The sequence below is a fragment of the Corythoichthys intestinalis genome, chromosome 11, assembly GCF_030265065.1.
Source record: "Corythoichthys intestinalis isolate RoL2023-P3 chromosome 11, ASM3026506v1, whole genome shotgun sequence".
NCBI classification, from domain to species: Eukaryota; Metazoa; Chordata; class Actinopteri; order Syngnathiformes; family Syngnathidae; genus Corythoichthys; species Corythoichthys intestinalis.
Genome location: NC_080405.1, coordinates 51812209 through 51831121, shown reverse-complemented (window position 1 = coordinate 51831121; position 18913 = coordinate 51812209). Strand labels below are relative to the sequence as shown.

Below are 18913 nucleotides of genomic sequence, written 5' to 3'. Positions count from 1 at the left end.
TTAATTTTTTGTATCTATTTTTTCTATTTGACCTTTAAGATTGTGCTGTAAATTCAAAATATGTATTCTTGAAACCAACATGTGTACGTACCTTTGACACTATCCTGTCATGTAAATGAACATAGGTGTGAAGTGTATAATGCGCATTAGTCTGACAGCAGCGGTGGCAGCAGCAGCACATGGTAATCATCTTAAAAGGAGATCAGCTGATCAGATCTCAGGAGGATCTTCTCCTCACCGTGTTTGGACTGAAACACTTTACCTGACGTGCGTGAGAGTCGTCATGCAGCCACACTGACCCAACAAACCTTGGAGTCTATATGATACTACAGTAAAAATAATAATAATGATGATGTCACTCAGCAGGGTGCAGACCTATGCCAAACCCAAATAAATCTAAACAGTTTATATGATGGGAAAACATTTATCACTAAGAGGTAGAAGGGTGAGTTACCTGTTTACCTAGTACAGCATTATGTTGCACCATATTTGGCTCTGGATACCTGGGGATACATGAGCTAGGCGGTTGCCTTGGGCGCCATCTAGTACAATGCTAAATAATGGCAGGTGATTAAATAAAACTCACCATTTCAGAACAAAACTAAAATGATCACATCACAACAAACCAAGTAGCATAACTAGCAATTAATGAAACAACTGAACAGTAACTGAAAAATAATTAGCACAAAAAAATAACTTTGAACGATATTTACAGCGCTGCATTGCATAAGGGGAGGCATGAGGCACGAGTGACGATATTTTGTACAACAGCAGTTTTGACAGCAGGTGGTGGCAGAGCTTGTCTCTTCCAAGGTAAGTGAGAGTTGACATTAAGCAGTGATGGCTAGAGTCGTGCAAAAATTCTGATTCTTAGATTATTCGCGATTCGGCCGTGGAAGATTCGAGAACGATTCACAAACATCCAAATTCCGATTATTGAATTATACCAGGTAAAGCGGAAATAAAACAGTCAGCCCGGTCTTCAGGACGCAATGAGGAACGGACCGAGAGTAAATATCATGTTAAACTCATGCCCCTAGATAAAAAAAAACAACAACAATACCTGACTGCGGCCGTCAGCCGCTACAAACAGTGCCCAGTTGCTAGTTGCTACAAACATACGGCAACATACGGCTATGGTAGATATCACATATATCTAGAACTAGATGTGAAATGACAGCCGACTGCCATGTTAGATCATATACCAAGACCTAGATGCGAAATGACAGACTTTCCAGAGCTAGTAAACAGGCGCCATTTTAAAGCAGTAGACTTCTCCAGAAGGCATTGTTGTAGCGAACCTAATTACTTTTTACCTAACAAGTAAAAAAAAAAAAAAAAATCTGCAAAATCTTGACTTGAATCTATCTTTTAATGATGAAACAGTTTTAAAACTTTCGCGTCGAAAGTAGACAGAAGAGAAATTATGGAATAACGGGAGCAATTTTAACAACTTTACAGGTGATTCACAACATTTAATTAATTAAATGTAGTTCAAAGCTGCCGATACAGATTGGGGACTTGAGTATTCTATTTATTTGTTTTTAATGGTTAACTTGATACGGAAATAGTGGTTTGTTTAGCCTGATAGGATTTTTGAACAATTTTGGAACTAGTGTACAAAAAATAAAAAGCGGGGGTGGGGGGCGGGTTGTGGTGCATCAATAATCGATTTATAATCGAATCGGAGCCTCTGAATCGTAATCAAATCGTTAGGTGCCCAAAGATTCCCACCTCTAGCGATGGCCAAATTAAGATTCTTGATGAATGAAGCTTTGCATCTAATTGAGTCAAAGCTTCATGGTGGTTCATTTGCTATATTCAGCTATCAAATGGTTTTGAAACCCAAGACGTGAACATTGTTGAGAATTCTATGGCTATTTGTTTAAGATAATGATATGAATGTGCTTTAGGTACATATGAACAACCATGATCATTTCCTATTCATTTTTATTAGCTTTCCCAAGGTGTTTTGGTGTTAAGCTGTACACCCTTTAAGTCAGGGGTGGGCAAACCGGTCCTCGAGGGTCGCAGTGGGTCCTGGTCTTTGTTCCAACTGATTCAGCACAGACAGTTTAACCAATGAGGTTTCAGTGGAAACAAGAAGCACCTGACTGCAATCAACTGATTGCACTTGTAAGAAACCAGATTGGTGAAAGGCTGTCCTCATGATGGGTATGAACAAAAACCCGCACCCACTGCGGCCCTTTGTGGAATAGTTTGCCCACCCCTGCTTTAAGTCGTAAAAATACAAAATTACAAATTTACAATATTTGAAATATATATATTGTAATTTTTGGGGTATTGGGGGGGCACTCCCAGATACATTTTCGCCAAGGGCACCTCGTCACCCAGGGCCGGCCTTGGCGTATACATATTCTAATACCTGGCTGTGTGGTATCGGCCAATGCCGATACTGAACTGATAAGTTTTTTTTGTTTTTTTTAAATCCTAAATTATTATAAAGTAATTGCTATCGTGGCTTTGATAGACACTGCTCAACTCATTGTCTGCCATTGACAATGCTAGAAGTCCCATCCATTTGAAGTGGGAGGGTTAGCACCGAATGAACGGCTGTTTTTTCGTTGCCACCCTCCCCCGCTTCAAATAAATAGGGTAACCGCACGAATGCTATTTTTAGACCGCAAGGCTGTGTAATGTCACCATCGTAAACCGGAAGAGGGTCAACGTAGAAGCATCCACACATACAACTCACGTTAGTATTGCTTGTTTTCTGCCGGTAACATTTCAAAAAAGAACATGCCGTGTAAACACTGTTGCTATGGAACTTCAAGAAACGACTCTAGACATTACGACATATGAAGGATGTTTTCTTTATACATTTCCCGAAGGCAAAAAGGAAAAAATCTTGTTCGTACACTATTTACATGCATCTAGCATGAGGGACAAACGCAAGCTTAACCCCCCCTGGCAACAGTTGCTAACGTCATGAATATTAATAAGCAAAGGCGACGTGTTCCGTGCGGTACGCTGTTGGACGTCTACGAGTGATAAATTGGTGGAGGATGCATTTTGGGCAGAGAAAAAAAACTTATGAAACTTTTACTTTATTGGCTGCCATTGACAACTAGACGTCAGATTTGATTTTATGCCTTCCAAAAAAACAAAAAAAAATAAAAAACAGTACAATATTTGTACTTGTTAGCTTGTGCAACACCATCAGCGATTTACAAGAAGTCAGGCAAGTAACCAGCAAAAGTGGTGTCCTAGCACGTGTCCTTGCACTTTTGCACATAACAGGAGTAATAAAATTATCCAGTCTTAAGTCTTTATATCAAATAAAAATGTTCAATTTGGTGCTCGTGATTTCATTCAACTGCCGCACGCCATTTGGAACTCATCAAGGTCGGCGTGACCGTCACACATTAAAATAGACTAAAGGAGAAAGCCATTTTGAGAACATTGCCACAAAACTTATGAGCCGCTGAAAAGATTAATGATGCACTAAATACGAGCGGTGAAACCCTCCACCCCACACACACACACACTTAGGTCTCTGAAGCACACTCTCCTCGTGTCCGCCATGCCAACAGTACATCATTAGTACATTTTCATTCAAACAAATTTTATGTTTTTAAAAGAATGATTATTGCAAAGTGAAGCGCTCACCTGTTTGTCGGGTCGTCAGAGCATTGCGGTGAGTTTGAAGAGGCGGTGACGTCATCGCCATCTCGAGGCAGCTCCTCACACTCCGCCTCGCACTTGTCATCGTCCAGCAGCTCCGTGATCTAAACGCAAAGAAATCTAATGTGAACCTAGCAAAGTAAAATGAGTCAGAAGTCACAGATACTGAAATAAAATATGTAGTTAGTTTACTAAGAGAAGGCAGCGACTGCGAGAAATCAAAAGAATGACAACAGCTAGTCAACCTAAAAATGATGCCAGAGGTGGTCAAATCATTTACTAATAGGGGTGAGACAATAAATCCAGGCATGAAAATGGGTCAGGGGTTAAAAAAGTGAGAAGTGTGTGGAGGATATATGTTCCGGTACACTGTACAACTAGGGCTGTCCCAAACGACTAATTTTCTCCCGATTAGTCAGCCAACTATTTTTACGATTAGTCGACTAATCTAATATCCCCCCCCCCCTTTTTTTTTTTTTTTTACTAATTTAGCAATGAAATTGTTGATGCTTATTAATTCACAAAAACATTTGGAAAACTTAAATTCTTTATTAAAGTACAAACAAACATCAACGCACAACAATAAATCACAAATAAACAATGAGGTCAAATGCTGATAGCATTAGCTGATGCAAAAGAATGGAATGTAAACAGATTCAGAACACTGACTTCACCTTTCCAACATGATCAAAACATATCTTACAAAAAAAAAAAAATCTAGCATTAATATTATAGTATACTACTACAGTATATACACTGCCCTCCATAATTATTGGCACCCCTGGTTAGGATGTGTTTTTTAGCTTCTAATATTTCTTTTTTAATAATAATTTAAAAGCTTCTAATAATTTTTTTCTCATCTGACCAAAGCACACGGTCCCAATTGAAGCATGGGACCGTGTGCTTTGGTCAGATGAGACCAAGATTGAGCTTTATGGCAACAAACACTCTAAGTGGGTCTGGCGTGCCACGAAAGATGCGCATGCTGAAAAGCACCTCATACCCACTGTGAAATATGAGGATGGGTCAGTGATGCTGTGGGGCTGTTTCGCTTCCAAAGGCCCTGGGAACCTTGTTAGGGTGCATGGCATCATGAATGCTTTGAAATACCAGGACATTTTAAATCAAAATCTGTTGCCCTCTGCCCGAAAGCTGAAGATGGGTTGTCACTGGGTCTTTCAGCAAGACACTGACCCTAAACTTATGGCCAAATCTACACAGAAATGGTTCACCAGACACAAAATCAAGCTCCTCCCATGGCCATCTCAGTCCCCAGACCTTGTTTTGTTGGCAAAAGGGGCTTGTACAAAGTATTAACACCAGGGGTGCTAATAATTGTGACACACATTATTTGATGTCAAATAATTATTTCTTTATGTGGGATTTTTTCCCCACTGAATAAATGCAGTTGTATTGAAGGTTGGATTTTTTTCCCCCATTAAAGTCCCATATTATTTGAATTAAAAAAAAATATTAGAAGCTAAAAAACACATCTTAACCAGGGGTGCCAATAATTATGGAGGGCACTGTATATTAGTAGTATAATAGTAATTCATTACCAATCACATTTTTCATAAAGGGTGTCATTTTAAAGCTATTCTTAGTGTACAATCTGAATTCTGAAGTATGTGGGATTAACTCCAGAAATCGTTATTAATATGACGAACATGATGTGCTTTTATGTTGAAATGTTCACCGAAAGTACGTTCGCTAAACTGCTAACCGTAAGCTTTACACTCCGAAAAGAAACCTCTTTTTGTTATTGCATGTGGTGTCAGTAAGCATTTTTTTTTTTCATTTGAAAATGCTGTTAACCAGCGATTTTTCATTTTTAAAGTGTGACCTTTTAACCGCAAGTTTGCGTTTTGGAGAAGACTGCCAATGTTTTATAGCAGGCTAGAGTAGGTTATCTTTTTTTCCCCATTAGCCTCAATATAGCAATACTAACATCTACAGTGTTTAATATAGATGTGTTTCCTTATTTTGTATATCTGAACTTCAATTCTACTGCGTGTTGATGACCAATAAACATCTGTGAAAGGAACTGTCGTCTCATATGCCATCAGCATGCATGCACGCACGCACAAATGCATGCGCGCGCCGTGATAAAACGCAGCCGTGAAAATTACCATCCTCATTTTTATTTACCGTGCTATAAATGGACTCATTGCATATCGCGACAGGCTCAGCAACTTCAAACATGTCATTAGTTAGTTAGATGGACTTACGATCTGCCAGTTTGAAATTGTCTACTGTTGTCTTCCAAAATTACAACTTTGTGACGGCGCTTTAGGTGTTCATTCACGGCCGACATGCAGCCCAGCTTGGCATTGAAGAGAGAGGACACAACAGTGTACCCTCCTTTGTTTCATTGAAATAAGTCAAATGTTTTGGCCACTCTGGTGCGCTTTTTTGTCTTTGTGCCGCTTTCCGACATTAAAAAAAAAATCTCCCGAACCGTTCCCCCCCTAAAAATGTTCTCCTCGGATCTACACAATTCATGTAGGTCACCCTTTTTGACTTCAAAACGGCGAATTTTGCTGAAAGGTGAGAGATTTTCATGCCTGTGAAGCGATTAAGAGTGGGAACCTCTGGGGACCTCACGATACAATGTGTGATACAAGGTTCACGATAACGGTGATCTCACGATATGGCGATACAGCAATTAACCATAAACTGGTCAGGAAATCATTCTACGATATTCTGCAAACCAACTAATAAACAGAAAAACAAGCAATATTCATCCTTCCCACTTCAAACGGATTAGACATCTATGGCCGTCAGTGGCAGCCAATGCCAGGCAATGAGTTCAATTTGGGGCATTTTAAGTCATTTCCAGTTGATTTCTGGTCACTTCTTTTCCTTTTGTGGCATTTACGAGTCCCTTCCTGTTGATTTTCGGGAATTTACAGGTCACTTACTGTTGATTTTGGGTTACTGGAAAGGAAGTGACTCAAGAATGTCCCCAAATGAATGGGAATTTACTCAAAATCAGCAAGAAGTATCCTGTAAATACCCTAAAATGAAGATGAAGTGACCTGTAAATGCCATCAAAAGACTGGCTTTGAATGCTCTGGTTTCAGTGCCATTGACGGCGCTAGACGTCCAATCCAGTCAAAATGAATTAGATCTCTCACGCTTTCAATGGAAGCAAGTGAGCTAACATGGAACCTGTCCTAATAGAAGATTTTTTTTTTTTAAAACCTGTCCTGTTCAGCAGCTTGACACAGAGGATGGGGATCTGCGTGTCCGACTGATCTGAACAGTTTCAATGTATCACATGGGACTATGACATACATCCATTGGGATCATTCAACATACCTCGTTTATAAGGAGAAAGCAGCGAAAAGGAAGGGGTTATGGGGCAACAGAATATAAGAGGGAGATAGAGACAGAAGAAGCACAAACAACAACAAGAAATACATAAACGCCTACTCTAACTAATTACGAATATGTTGCCGCTATCGTTAGCTAGTTGTATTTCCGGTTGACATCATGTGGGGGACCTGATAACCAAGGAAAAAGGGGGGAAGGTGTGAGATATAAGTGATTGGGAGGGGTGAAGTGTACATAAATCAGCCATGTGGTCTACAACCCAGTATTTGTGTGAATCCCTTGCCGGTGTGAATATGTTGGCATCCTATTCTATGCTGTCTCATCGCTAATCCTGACATCACGGCTTTCTACTTGAGTGTGTCTGATTTTATCTTCTAATACAAGATTTTTGTCGGTAACCCTTATGGTTCCTTTTTTTTTTTTTTTATAAACAGCGACACCTTTTTAAAACGATGGAACGATTCTTGGCGGGAGTTTATTGATAACTTTTTGGGCTACGAACTATCGCAATATATCAACTTTTTGATATACTGTCACACCCCTAATATCAATCTGGTGCTATATCGCGATACTTTTTATCCCAATGGGTTTATTTAGGAATTGTTCTCAATGGCAGCCCACCAGTTAACATTGACACTATTCTAATGAAAAAAATTTAAACTAGCGGAACAGTTTTGTAGTTTTGTCTTTTTTAAAACTATATATCGGTTCTTGACGGGAGCATATCGATAACCTGTTGGGATACAAAGCACTGGGATATATCAAAATATTGTCACACTTAGTTGAGATGTTATTGAAAAGTTGTGACTGTACTCCATTTGATTCTCAATTCTCAATTTCCAAAAAATGGGTCAAAATGTGACTCGTTTTGCTGTGCTGAATCACATGAAAATTTGTTCAAAGTAAACAATTTTTACATTAAAACGTTTTAGTGGAAGCAGAGTAGGTCAGTGGGTTTGCTTTGAACTAAGCGAGCTACTTTACAAGACAACAAAGCCTTACAAACATAAAAATGATTTGTTTTAAAGTCCAGATGTAAAATTATAAAAGCATAGAGCGGGTCCTCTTTCCAAGGTTATCTTTAAATACCTCATAAATGTGATGATGTTATATAACTTTACAGAGCCCGCGGACCCTCGCACAACTGTCCTCCCGTCAGGGTGCCATGTCGCCCTGTGACACCAAAAGAGCCTATCGTTTGATGTAACTCTGCCATGACATTTAAGGCTACAGAGGCGTTTCATAACACATCTAAATTTAGGCGCATACAAACAGCAGGTGAGCAAGATGGAGGACATGAGTTGGGGAGGGGGATATCAGGTCAAAAATCTGAGGATGAGTTAAGGGGTAATTTTCTCTAATGTACACAACAGGTCCTGGGATTTTAATGTTTTAAATTCAGTAAATTGGAGAAAAAGTAGCCCAAATGCAAAACACGTTGCAGCAAGCTAGGCCAACAAAGCAGACTTTTAGTGTTCAATCCTTTAGCATTCAAGGAAAAGGAAGGAAAGTTTTCCCCTCATATTTAATCAAATAAAATACTATACAGGTAGTTCCCGGGTTACGAACGAGTTCCATTCCTACGCAGGCGACGTAACCCGAATTTCCGTGTAAGTCAGAATTCAATTCAATTCAATTCAATTTTATTTGTATAGCCCTAGATCACAACAACATTGTCTCAAAGGGCTTTCCAGAGGCAATATGGCTACGTTCATACTACAGGTCTTAATGCACGAATCCGATTTTTTCGTGTTTTTCCGACTCGAGTGAGGCATTAACTTGACGGTCTGAACGTGACAAGTCGCATAGAACTGGACCATTTCAAATCCGATCTGGGTCACTTTCGTAAGTGGTTCAAATCCCATCTGGGCCACATTTTTCCAGACTGTCGCGGCGGTGTGTACTGTCCAGTCTCTCAAATCAGAATTCATGCAGCAATTACGTCATCAAAAAGCGAGAGAGACGCCACGTTAGCGGTGCAACTGTGCGTTATTAGCGCCTAGCTTGCCTTGAACACGGCTTTTTAGGAAGCGTCGGACTTGACAACAGTCATAAAAAAAATAAAAATGGGTTGAGGATAAGCCTGAGAATGATCGGTTTTCTGGTTGGTCCATATAAGCAATATTTCAACATTGCTTACACGGCCGAGAGTCGGGGCAAACTGCGCGTATGTGTCTGTGACATGCACGGACAGTGCGTGCATGCTATCGATCCATATACTTTGAATATAAACCTAAACTGGGATTATTTATGTCTGTTATTTGTGTCCTCTTTTTAAAAAGCAAAATATGATATCCCTGGAATGATTGATGACAGCCAGCGTGTGTGGTCGTTTGTTTTGATGCTTCTGCGCATGCGGGTCGTCTTGCTCAGCGCTTGTCGGACTGCGAATTAGTGCGCATGGGTAATACTTGAATGGTCTCAATGGACAAAGGCAGTCCGAACGGGCACGCCAAAAAAACAAATATGACAAAAAATCGGATTCGTGCATTAAGACCTGTAGTATGAACGTAGCCTTAGATACACAATCAGAAACAGCAAATGAAGCAACAAAGATGAATAAATAAATTCAAGTCCTGGGTTTCCCCCATCCTTAGACCCTCCATGTCGGCAAGGAAAAACTCCAAAAACTCCAGAGTCTTCGGGAGAAAAATGAGAAACCTTGGGGAGTACCACAGTCAGGAGAGATCCACTCCCAGGACGGATAGACAGGAAGCCCCTTATTAACCCTTTAAGTACCCCTAAATACCCGCTAAATCTCAAAATAACTATCCAAAAACATGTTTTATATGCCATATTCATAAAATAGAGATAGATATAAGATTGTGACTGGCCACAAAATGGCGGGCGAGACATTGTTATGAGACTAAAAAATTTAAATAAAAGGACTAGGGACAAAATGGCGGACGAGACTCCGCCTCCACCAAGTCAAAATCAAGTCAGGTACATCATAACACCGGGACTACCTGTATTACTATAATATTTTATTCCATAAGGTGAAAAAAATAACGCTCCTCAATTTTATTTGGTGCCAAACACAAATTGTGTCAATACATTAAATTTTAAATAGACTAACCCACCGCAACATATAGTGACTACAAATATCAAACTATTCCTGGCAAAATAAGCAACTAATCTAATAACAGAGTAAAAAGATCTCTCCACATTTTCTATTCAAATTGTATGTTGGCGGTACCGTTAGCATCAAATCTTGCTAGTATGAACATGTTCGGTTTTTAAGGCAAAATGAGTTCCATTAAATAGGGTCCCAGCATTAACGTGCGCATTTTGCTGCTGTCCAGTCAAAAAAACAAGCAAAAACCCAACCTGGTCATAACATTCCCTAGAAATTATTCAGTTACTTTGGTAACCATTGTTGTTTGCGCCAACAATGACGATAACATAACGAGACAAACGCCAGTTTCCGTCATATGTTCACAATGCGCGACCTTTTCATATTGTACGTGGAGTATGTCAGCTTGCATCGTAGCAGTGTTTGGGTTGTGTCACTCATGCGAGATGTGCTGCGCCTCTCACTTACTTACTTTAGGATGTGTTTCAATCTAGGCTGCGCTCCATCTTGCTTGTTTGGAAACACATGGTAAGATTTGTTTTCTTATCTTGGGAAGAGTGAATATACAATGTTGCTTTAGCCTTTAACGTCCTGTCTTGAGTGATCATCACATACTAAATGTAACTCGTTGCGTTAGCATAGCATTCGCGCTAGCATTAGCATCAACTTTACCATGGCAAGCAGCCTCTTAAATGCTTGGACAGCTTTTTTTTTTTTCTATACATACTTTTCGAGGCTTCTAGTTGGGTTTAATTGAAAATAATGTATCGCATTTCCTGCTGAGTGTGTATTATTATCACAAAGTTGGTGTTGTCCTTGTACACGCGCCAATATGTACTCGTCTGTCCATGTTCATTCGAAATTGTTGGAAAACTTTATTTTTGGACTAAAACTTTTGAATTTTACACATGAAAACATTTTTGAGTAACAGTCAACGAAAACTAGACAACATTTGTATACGATTACGTCGACTAAAACTAGACGAAGACAAACACATTTTGAAATTACTAAAATATGACTAATAAGTATTTTCAGCCAAAAAAGACAAAAAGTAAAAGGGCTGCCCAAAACAACACTGTTTGTAACTTGTTCATTTTTCATTGTCCCCAAATGTGCATTTTCAACTAATTGTCCACATTCATCAAAAACTTTCTCATGAAATTTGGAGGGCAACTTCTTTTTAGCTCACACTTGACATATTTGTGACAAAAAAAAAAAATGCATTCATACGCAAGGGGTAGACATCTATCAAAGTACAACGCTTGGCATGCAATTTCTATATATATTATGATGTCATGTTTGTTTATGCAGACATTTACATTCCAGTTTGTCCTCTGCACTGGTTTGGACAGCATACCAATCTGTCCCTGTGTCGCCATAGCAACGCAGCCGCGGAAACGCTCTTATTGGCTGCCGGGAGATTCTTGCACGGTCACATCCAGAATACAGCCGTGCACCACGATGACTCACCCGACTCGAGAAGAGGAATTCATCTGTATCGCTTCAAGTGATTACATTATTTGCCAATTCAACAACATGAAAGGGTCACGCTAAGTTCATCAGGGTGCTGATGTCATGTCTACATGCTGACTGACAATCAAACCATTAACCAACTTACTTGTGTTTTGCATTGAAACGCAATAAAAATCATTTTTCCTAAATCACTTAATTCAATCATCCACTAAAACCCGTTCATATAAAAAAACGATGCTACTAATCAAGATTCATTAGTTACAACGGCTTTAATTAATGTTTTGAATTGAGTTCAGCCCTTTTGAATAAGCAATGAAGTACAAAATCAAGTGACAAAACATTAATACATAATCAACTTGAATCAACTAACTCTGTTTCCCAAACTTAGGCATGTTTCACATTGAAAAAAACACGTAATGAAATGTGGAAACACAGGTTCATGTTGTACTTTATTCTATCTAGTGAAAGTGCATTTTTTATTGTTACTTTTTGTCATTGGATTAAAAATAGAGATGAACTGATAACTAATAAATTATTTCATTGTATTATATAAATCATATAAGCGGCGCACTGGTTGGGAATCACTGAACTAACTGACTTAATTACCAAGTAATTCAAAACTACATAACCAAATAACAGACCAATCATTAACCTAAATAAACAATAACTGAAAAACTAACAAACTAAAATATATTTCCACTTTGAATATTTTTGAAACTCTCCCCTCTAAAATACATGCATCTTTCACAGCTTACAATTTTCTTGTCTTATATTTAGAATAGGGCTGCAGCTATCGAATATTTTAGTAATCGAGTAATAGACTGAAAATTCTATCGATTAATCGAGTAATCGGATAAAACATATTTTTTAGGTAAAGAGCAATTATAAATATAGATGAGAAAACAAGACATTTCATCTTATATTGAACCATTTTCAGGCAATCAATGTCTTTATTTTCGATGTACATTGTTGAAAATAGCCAACAACTGCATCTCAAATGTGACCGGGGGGGAAAAAAAAAAAAAAAAAAAAAAAAAAAAAAAAAAAGAGTAATTCACTGCTTTCACTCAAAAACACTTTTAGATCTTATAAAAAATAAATATATTTCTTACCTAAAAATGTAATTACACTTCATAACACACATCCTTAAAAGTTAGGTGTTTTTCCCACGTGTTTCAATTGAATTTCCACTTGTGTCAAGCTATAAGTTCTAGTTAAGTTTTAAGTTAGTCTAAACCAGACATGTCCAAAGTCCGGCCCGGGGGCCAAATGCGGCCCGTGGTCAAATTTCATCCGGCCCCCAGTCTCTGTCCTAAAATCAATAACGTCTGGCCCGCACACGGACTTAATATGTTGGTCAGCAGTACTGCTACCAGCATATGAAGTAGCTTACACACTAAATGCTACTCATCATTTACCCACTAAAAGGCAGCAGCACTCTAAGCAACATTACCCCATGTGACCCTTTACTTCCAATTTTCTAAAATGACGACAATCAACAAAAAAAAAAAAAAAAAAAAAAAAAAAAAAAAAAGAATTATATTGTTCTTAGGGCTTTCAAACGATTTAATCACAGCTTAAAAATTAATTAATCGTAATTCAAACCATCTATAAAATATGCCATATTTTTCAGTAAATTATTGTTGGAATGGAAAGATAAGACACACGACGGATATATACATTCAACATACTGTACATAAGTACTGTATTTGTTTATTATAACAATAAATCAACAAGATGGCATTAACATGATTAGCATTCTGTTAAAGCGATCCATGGATAAAACTAGTAGTTCTTAAAAGATAAATGTTAGTACAAGTCATAGAAATTTGATATGAAAACCCCTCTTAATGTTTTCGTTTTATTAAAATTTGTAAAATTTTAATATTTTTCAATCAAAAAATAAACAAGGACCTCGCCATTGTTGATGTCATTACACCATGCTCACTCCCCAAACCCATGAAATCATTTGGACCCAAGTTTTAATAAAGTTTGCAAAATTTTCAATCAAAAAATAAACTAGTAGCTCGCCATTGTTGATGTCAATAGTAATTATGGTCCTGAAGCCTGAAAGTGCTGAAACCCATAAAATCAGTCGCACCCATGCGCCAGCAGAGGGCGGAAAAACACCAGAAAACACAAGTAACAAGAGAAAATGACACTTTGCTGTCATTTCAATCTGTTGGAGCGGGACATGTGCGATAAATGCGTCAAATATTTTAACGTGATTAATTTAAAAAAATAAATTAACGGCCGTTAACGCGATAATTTTGACAGCCCTAATTGTTCTACGTAAAACACGTCAGCCAAGGTCGGCCCCCCCAATTTTTACGACACCAAATCTGGCCCCCTTTGCAAAAAGTTTGGACACCCCTGGTCTAAACTGTATGTCCTTATAGGATTTTGAGTTTTTGCAGTGTTCAAAATAAATGCTGTGCTGTATTGGAGCACATTGGGCACCAGTGCTACTTGGTGTTTTATCCAGCAATGACTTGACAGTTAGCATTATTAAGTTTTTATTTTACACCCTAATCACTCTACAGCACTGTTTTCACAGATTAAATAAAGCCTGTATGTAAGAGTTAGCCATGCATCGACAGTGGTCATAATAATTAGAAACCTAGCCCTCCGCAGGGATAACGTTACATGAGCGAGTGACAGTAACGTTAATCTTATTTATGAGCCCCGAGAAGTGTACTGCTTTAAGATGGCGGCTGTTTTATTAACGCCGCCGAGTCGGCCATTTCGCATCTAGTTCTACGTACATGTGATATCTATGACACGCATCAGACGCTACATGCTACAACCGTAGCAACATGCGGGCGTAGTTTTTAAAAACGTCGGCGCAGTTTGTATCGGCTGTCGGCTGCAGTAAGGTATTTTTTTATTGCTTCTTCCTCTACGCACGTGACGTCAGCGCGTCGTCCCGCATTAAAAGTAGTCCGGGCAAAACGTGATGCTTAGAACTGGCAAAATTAAACGATTCCTCGAGGTGAATAAAATTACTCGGATCAGTTTTTAAACTCGAGTTACTCGATTTTTCGAGTATTCGTTTCAGCTCTAATTTAGAATACTTTTCTAAGTGTTGTAAGAGCAGCATTGAAAATCTTTTGAGCATGTGATGGTATCATACATCAATGGCATTTGAAACAAAGCCCCCAATCAAAATTGATCGTAGGGCCACGGCCCCCACCCCCCCCGCCCGCCCTCCCTCCCCGGGCTGGCTGGGTGGGGGCCGTGGCCCTGGGTTGGCGCCCGCGCGGTTTCTCCGCCCGTCTGCGTGGCTGTCGCGCGCCCGGTGGGGCTTGCGTGCTGCTGGATGTGGTAGGGCATGCTCGGGTTGGGGGTTCCGGTGCCGGGATTGGCGATGCGGCGGCGTAGGGTTGGTCGCCAACGGGCTTACACTCATAAGAGATTCACACGATTACTGGGTTCTAGATCACAGAACTGATTTGTGTACACTCTACCCCTTTCAATCACTTAGCTTATAGTCTTATAGACACCCCCACCCCCATTCTCCTCTTTCACTGGCCAATTGGCCCCCACATGGTGTAAACCGGAAATACATCTCGCTGACGATAGCACCAGCATATTAGTAACTAGTTTAGATGTTCAATGTATTTCTTGTTGTTGTTTATGTGTTTCTTTTCTTTCTTCTCTTGTATTTCTTTTCTTCTGTCCCCCCATAATCCCTTCCTGTTCGCTGCTTTGTCATAATAAAAAGGTATTTTGAAGGATCACAATGGGAGTATGTCAGACTCTCCATGTGAAACATTAAAACTGTTCAGAATCCGGGCACTTAGACTTCCATTCTCTGTGTCAAACAGCTGAACAGGACAGGTTTAAAAAAAAAAAAAAAAAAAAAAAAAAAAAAAAAAATTGATCGTAGTCCAGGGTGCAGTTTTTCATTGGCTATAACACCTATATACATGTAAACTGCTTACACAGACTTAAAAAGAGATAACACTGAGATCAAGTCACACACAGAAGTATAAATGAAGATGTCAAAAGTCACTAATTTGTCCATGTCAACGTTTAAAAAAAAAAACGTGAACACTATATTATATACATTCCCACATATTATAATTACAAATCTTTGCATTCTACTTCCTCAATGCACCAGTTTTACAGCCCTGAGTAAGTGGTAGTCACAATGAATGGTTGTAATTTTATCAAATGTTATCTGCAGGACCTTTTACACAGTTTGCACAATGATTAGCATTGCTTTTTGAAATAGGATAATCATTTAGATTGGGAGTCTTCCGTGATACAGTGGGACTATATCTTTTCTGATATTCTGATGTGAGTCTTCTTAACTACCGCACTAATTAGGAGTCTGACAATAAATCAATATGGTGATATATCATAAATAAGGGAGTGCCAAAAAAAACAATTATTAGATGCATCGCGATTCGACACGTGACGACTCGATTACGATTCATAAATGTTAAAAAACGATGATTTTCCCTTATAACTTTACGACAGCCGCTCGTAGCGGAACGAAATTCAAGACACGTCTGCCGCCCGGACACCTTTAACGGACGCACGCACAATGTTAAAATGGATGCTTCCGGTTACTGAGCGAGAGATTTACTCCTTTTCAAAAGACTGGAAGAAAAATTTGTGTATGAGACAGGCAGGGACCCGGTGGTCGCGCCTCTGTGCACAAGTAATTTTTTCGAGCGAGAGGGGAAGAGAGATAATTTGTTGCTCCTCGTCTTTCAGTTGTATAGCAGTAGGTTCAAGTCGTGTTAATTGAAAAAGTTCCTAGTGTTTTGCTAAGTCCCGTGTCCGTATATCAACGGTGAGTACACGAACCCTCTTTGTACTTTTTAGCCTTTATTGTTGTTGTTTTTGAGATTGTACTAATTAGCGCCGAGCGCTAAGCTAATTAACGATTTTGCTAACATGTATTTCCATGTCAAGTTGTGCGTTGTTTGGTAGTGTACATAAGCTACTAAAGATGCAGAACATTTAAAACCAGGATTAAGTACAGCGGTAACACTAAAAACATGCGAAATAGTACAGAAATCGGTGAAAACAAAGTATAGTGGTTAAAAGAAGTTTTATTTCTAAAGACGCTTTGTTTGTTTACGGAATTTTACTGTATTGTTGAGAGAAATAAGTTCTGCCTTTGAAACTGCTAATGTTGTTGACCTTCTTGTGAAAAATAGTATCTCAAGGTCAGCTGTGTGCTGTATGGCCATGTTGAGAAATAAGTACTGCCTTTGCACTTTCTTGTTAAAATAAATAAATAAATGAAAAAGCCGTTTAAGGGCAGCTTTTTGTTGTATGGGAATGTTTCCACCATTCCTGTTAAATCATTAGGATATTTTAAATAATAGACAAATTTGTTTGGCTACTTTATTAATTAGTAGGGGTGTAACGGTACACAAAAATCTCGGTTCGGTACGTACCTCGGTTTTGAGGTCACGGTTCGGTTCATTTTCGGTACAGTAAGAAAACAAAATGCAAAATATAAATGTGCTAGTTGTTTATTACCCACTTTTGTGCTTTCAACAATAGGAACAGTAGCCTATACAAAGCTAGAATTCTGCTCAAAAAGTAGCGGCTATTTAAAGATAATAATCCAACAACAATTTGCCTTTCAGACCCCGCGTATTGGTCAGCTTTCTTTCTGAAAGAAAGAAGAAAAAAGAAGTCCTGTGCTAAAGAGAAAAGCTATCCCAATGACAAATATTTTAACATGTATTTTACAAATGAAATGCCTCAAGATTTTTTTTTTTTCTTATGAACGGTTTTCAAAAGCTTTATTGGTGGATTTTCTCAAGTTAAAGTGCCACACAAAAATTCATAAATTTAATTGTGTAAGCAGGATCTGTATATTATTCTTATTATTTAAATACGGGTGTTTTAGTTCATTTCAATTTATTTTATTTAAATGGGCTATTATTTATTTTACTATGTGTTTGTATTTTACAAATGTGATGTAGTATTCATTTATATTGTATATTTTATGTTGTATAACTTTAGTTCCGATGTGAATATTAGTTCCTACTTGTTTTGTTGTGGTAGGAGGGCTTTGTATTGAATATGGGGCCGTGTTGGTTATTATTATAGCAGAGAAGACGGATGTAAATCAACAAAGACAAGTCAACTGTACCCCGATCTACCACTCAAGAGATCTGATGGACTCAAAAAGTGGGTTACGATTGCATATTAGTTTGAAAATTGACCGGATCCACCGTATTTTTACACGAGTGCCTTCCGGTCTGCTAGCTAGTAGTATTGACGCCGGAGGGCCGTGTCTCGCGTCAAATAATAAACTCTGCCGTTGTTTTCGCGTGCATCGCGTTGAGCCGCTTCTGGGACGCGGCCGCACTGCGACTGGTGTGCATTCGCTGATTAACTTTAACGGCCGCGTTTCACTGCGTTCTCGCGGCGGCCACGTTGTTGCGCCGTTGACGTTTCTTACTGTCCTACCGTGTTGGTCCTCATTATAGTAGGGAAGACGGAGTAAATATAATCTACACAAAGAAACTGTAACCCGATCAACTCACAGCCTCGAAAAGTAAGGGTTACATTACGTCAGAAACTCGTACTGTACGCCCCTGTTCCGAACCGAATGCCAAGTACCGAAACGGTTCAATACGAATACATGTACCGTTACACCCTTATTAATCAGTAATGTAAGATGCATCGTTAATCATGATAATCGTGATAACCGTGATCATCGTTCAATAATCGAATCGAATCGTGGGGTGCCTAAGATGGCACACCCCTAATCAGGATACCTCTTTATCGACACGCTCCCGCAAATAATCGATTCATCGTTTTAAAAAGGGATGACGGTTTAATAAAGGAGCCAAAACATTGCTAGAGATATTTTGTAATACATATGTTTATGTTAACTCATTTGGCTGCGATTGACAGTAGCGTTTGTTCAGTCGCCCCTCCCAGTCCAAATGTATTGGACGTCTAGCGCTGTCAATGGCACTAAAAGATGAGCATTCACAGCCAATCCTTCCAGTTTGAATGAATTGGACCTCTATCGTTGTAAATGGCAGACAATGAGTTAAAAAAAACACTCATTTGTTTGAAAGAATGTTGCAATAGTATGTTGTTGCTGTACTTTTTTTTACAGAAAGCACTAAAATATTCTTAGTCTTTGAGGAAGTTTTTTTGTCCGATTGTCACCCCAAAGTGTAACGTTTTTTTCATTTATAAATAGCGAGTTTTTCTCTTTATCAGTTGTCTTGTAGAATATCTTAGGCGAGGTTCATACCGCAGGTCTTAATGCACAAATCCGATTTTTTTGTGTTTTCCGACTCGAATGAGGCATTAATTTGACGGTCTGAACGTATCAAGTCGCATAGAAGTGGACCATTTCAAATCCGATCTGGGTCACTTTCGAATGTGGTTTAA

General features: G+C 38.8%; 1 protein-coding gene across 3 annotated transcripts in view; it reads right to left on the bottom strand.

Annotated features, from left to right (window-relative positions):
* fam13b (family with sequence similarity 13 member B) overlaps window positions 1-18913 on the bottom strand; it is a 108353-nt gene that overhangs the window by 59147 nt on the left and 30293 nt on the right. For all 3 annotated transcript variants that reach the window (XM_057849359.1, XM_057849360.1, XM_057849361.1), the window contains exon 7: window positions 3631-3749. In XM_057849359.1, the coding sequence (XP_057705342.1) occupies window positions 3631-3749 (119 nt within the window). The remainder of the gene's footprint in view (window positions 1-3630; window positions 3750-18913) is intronic.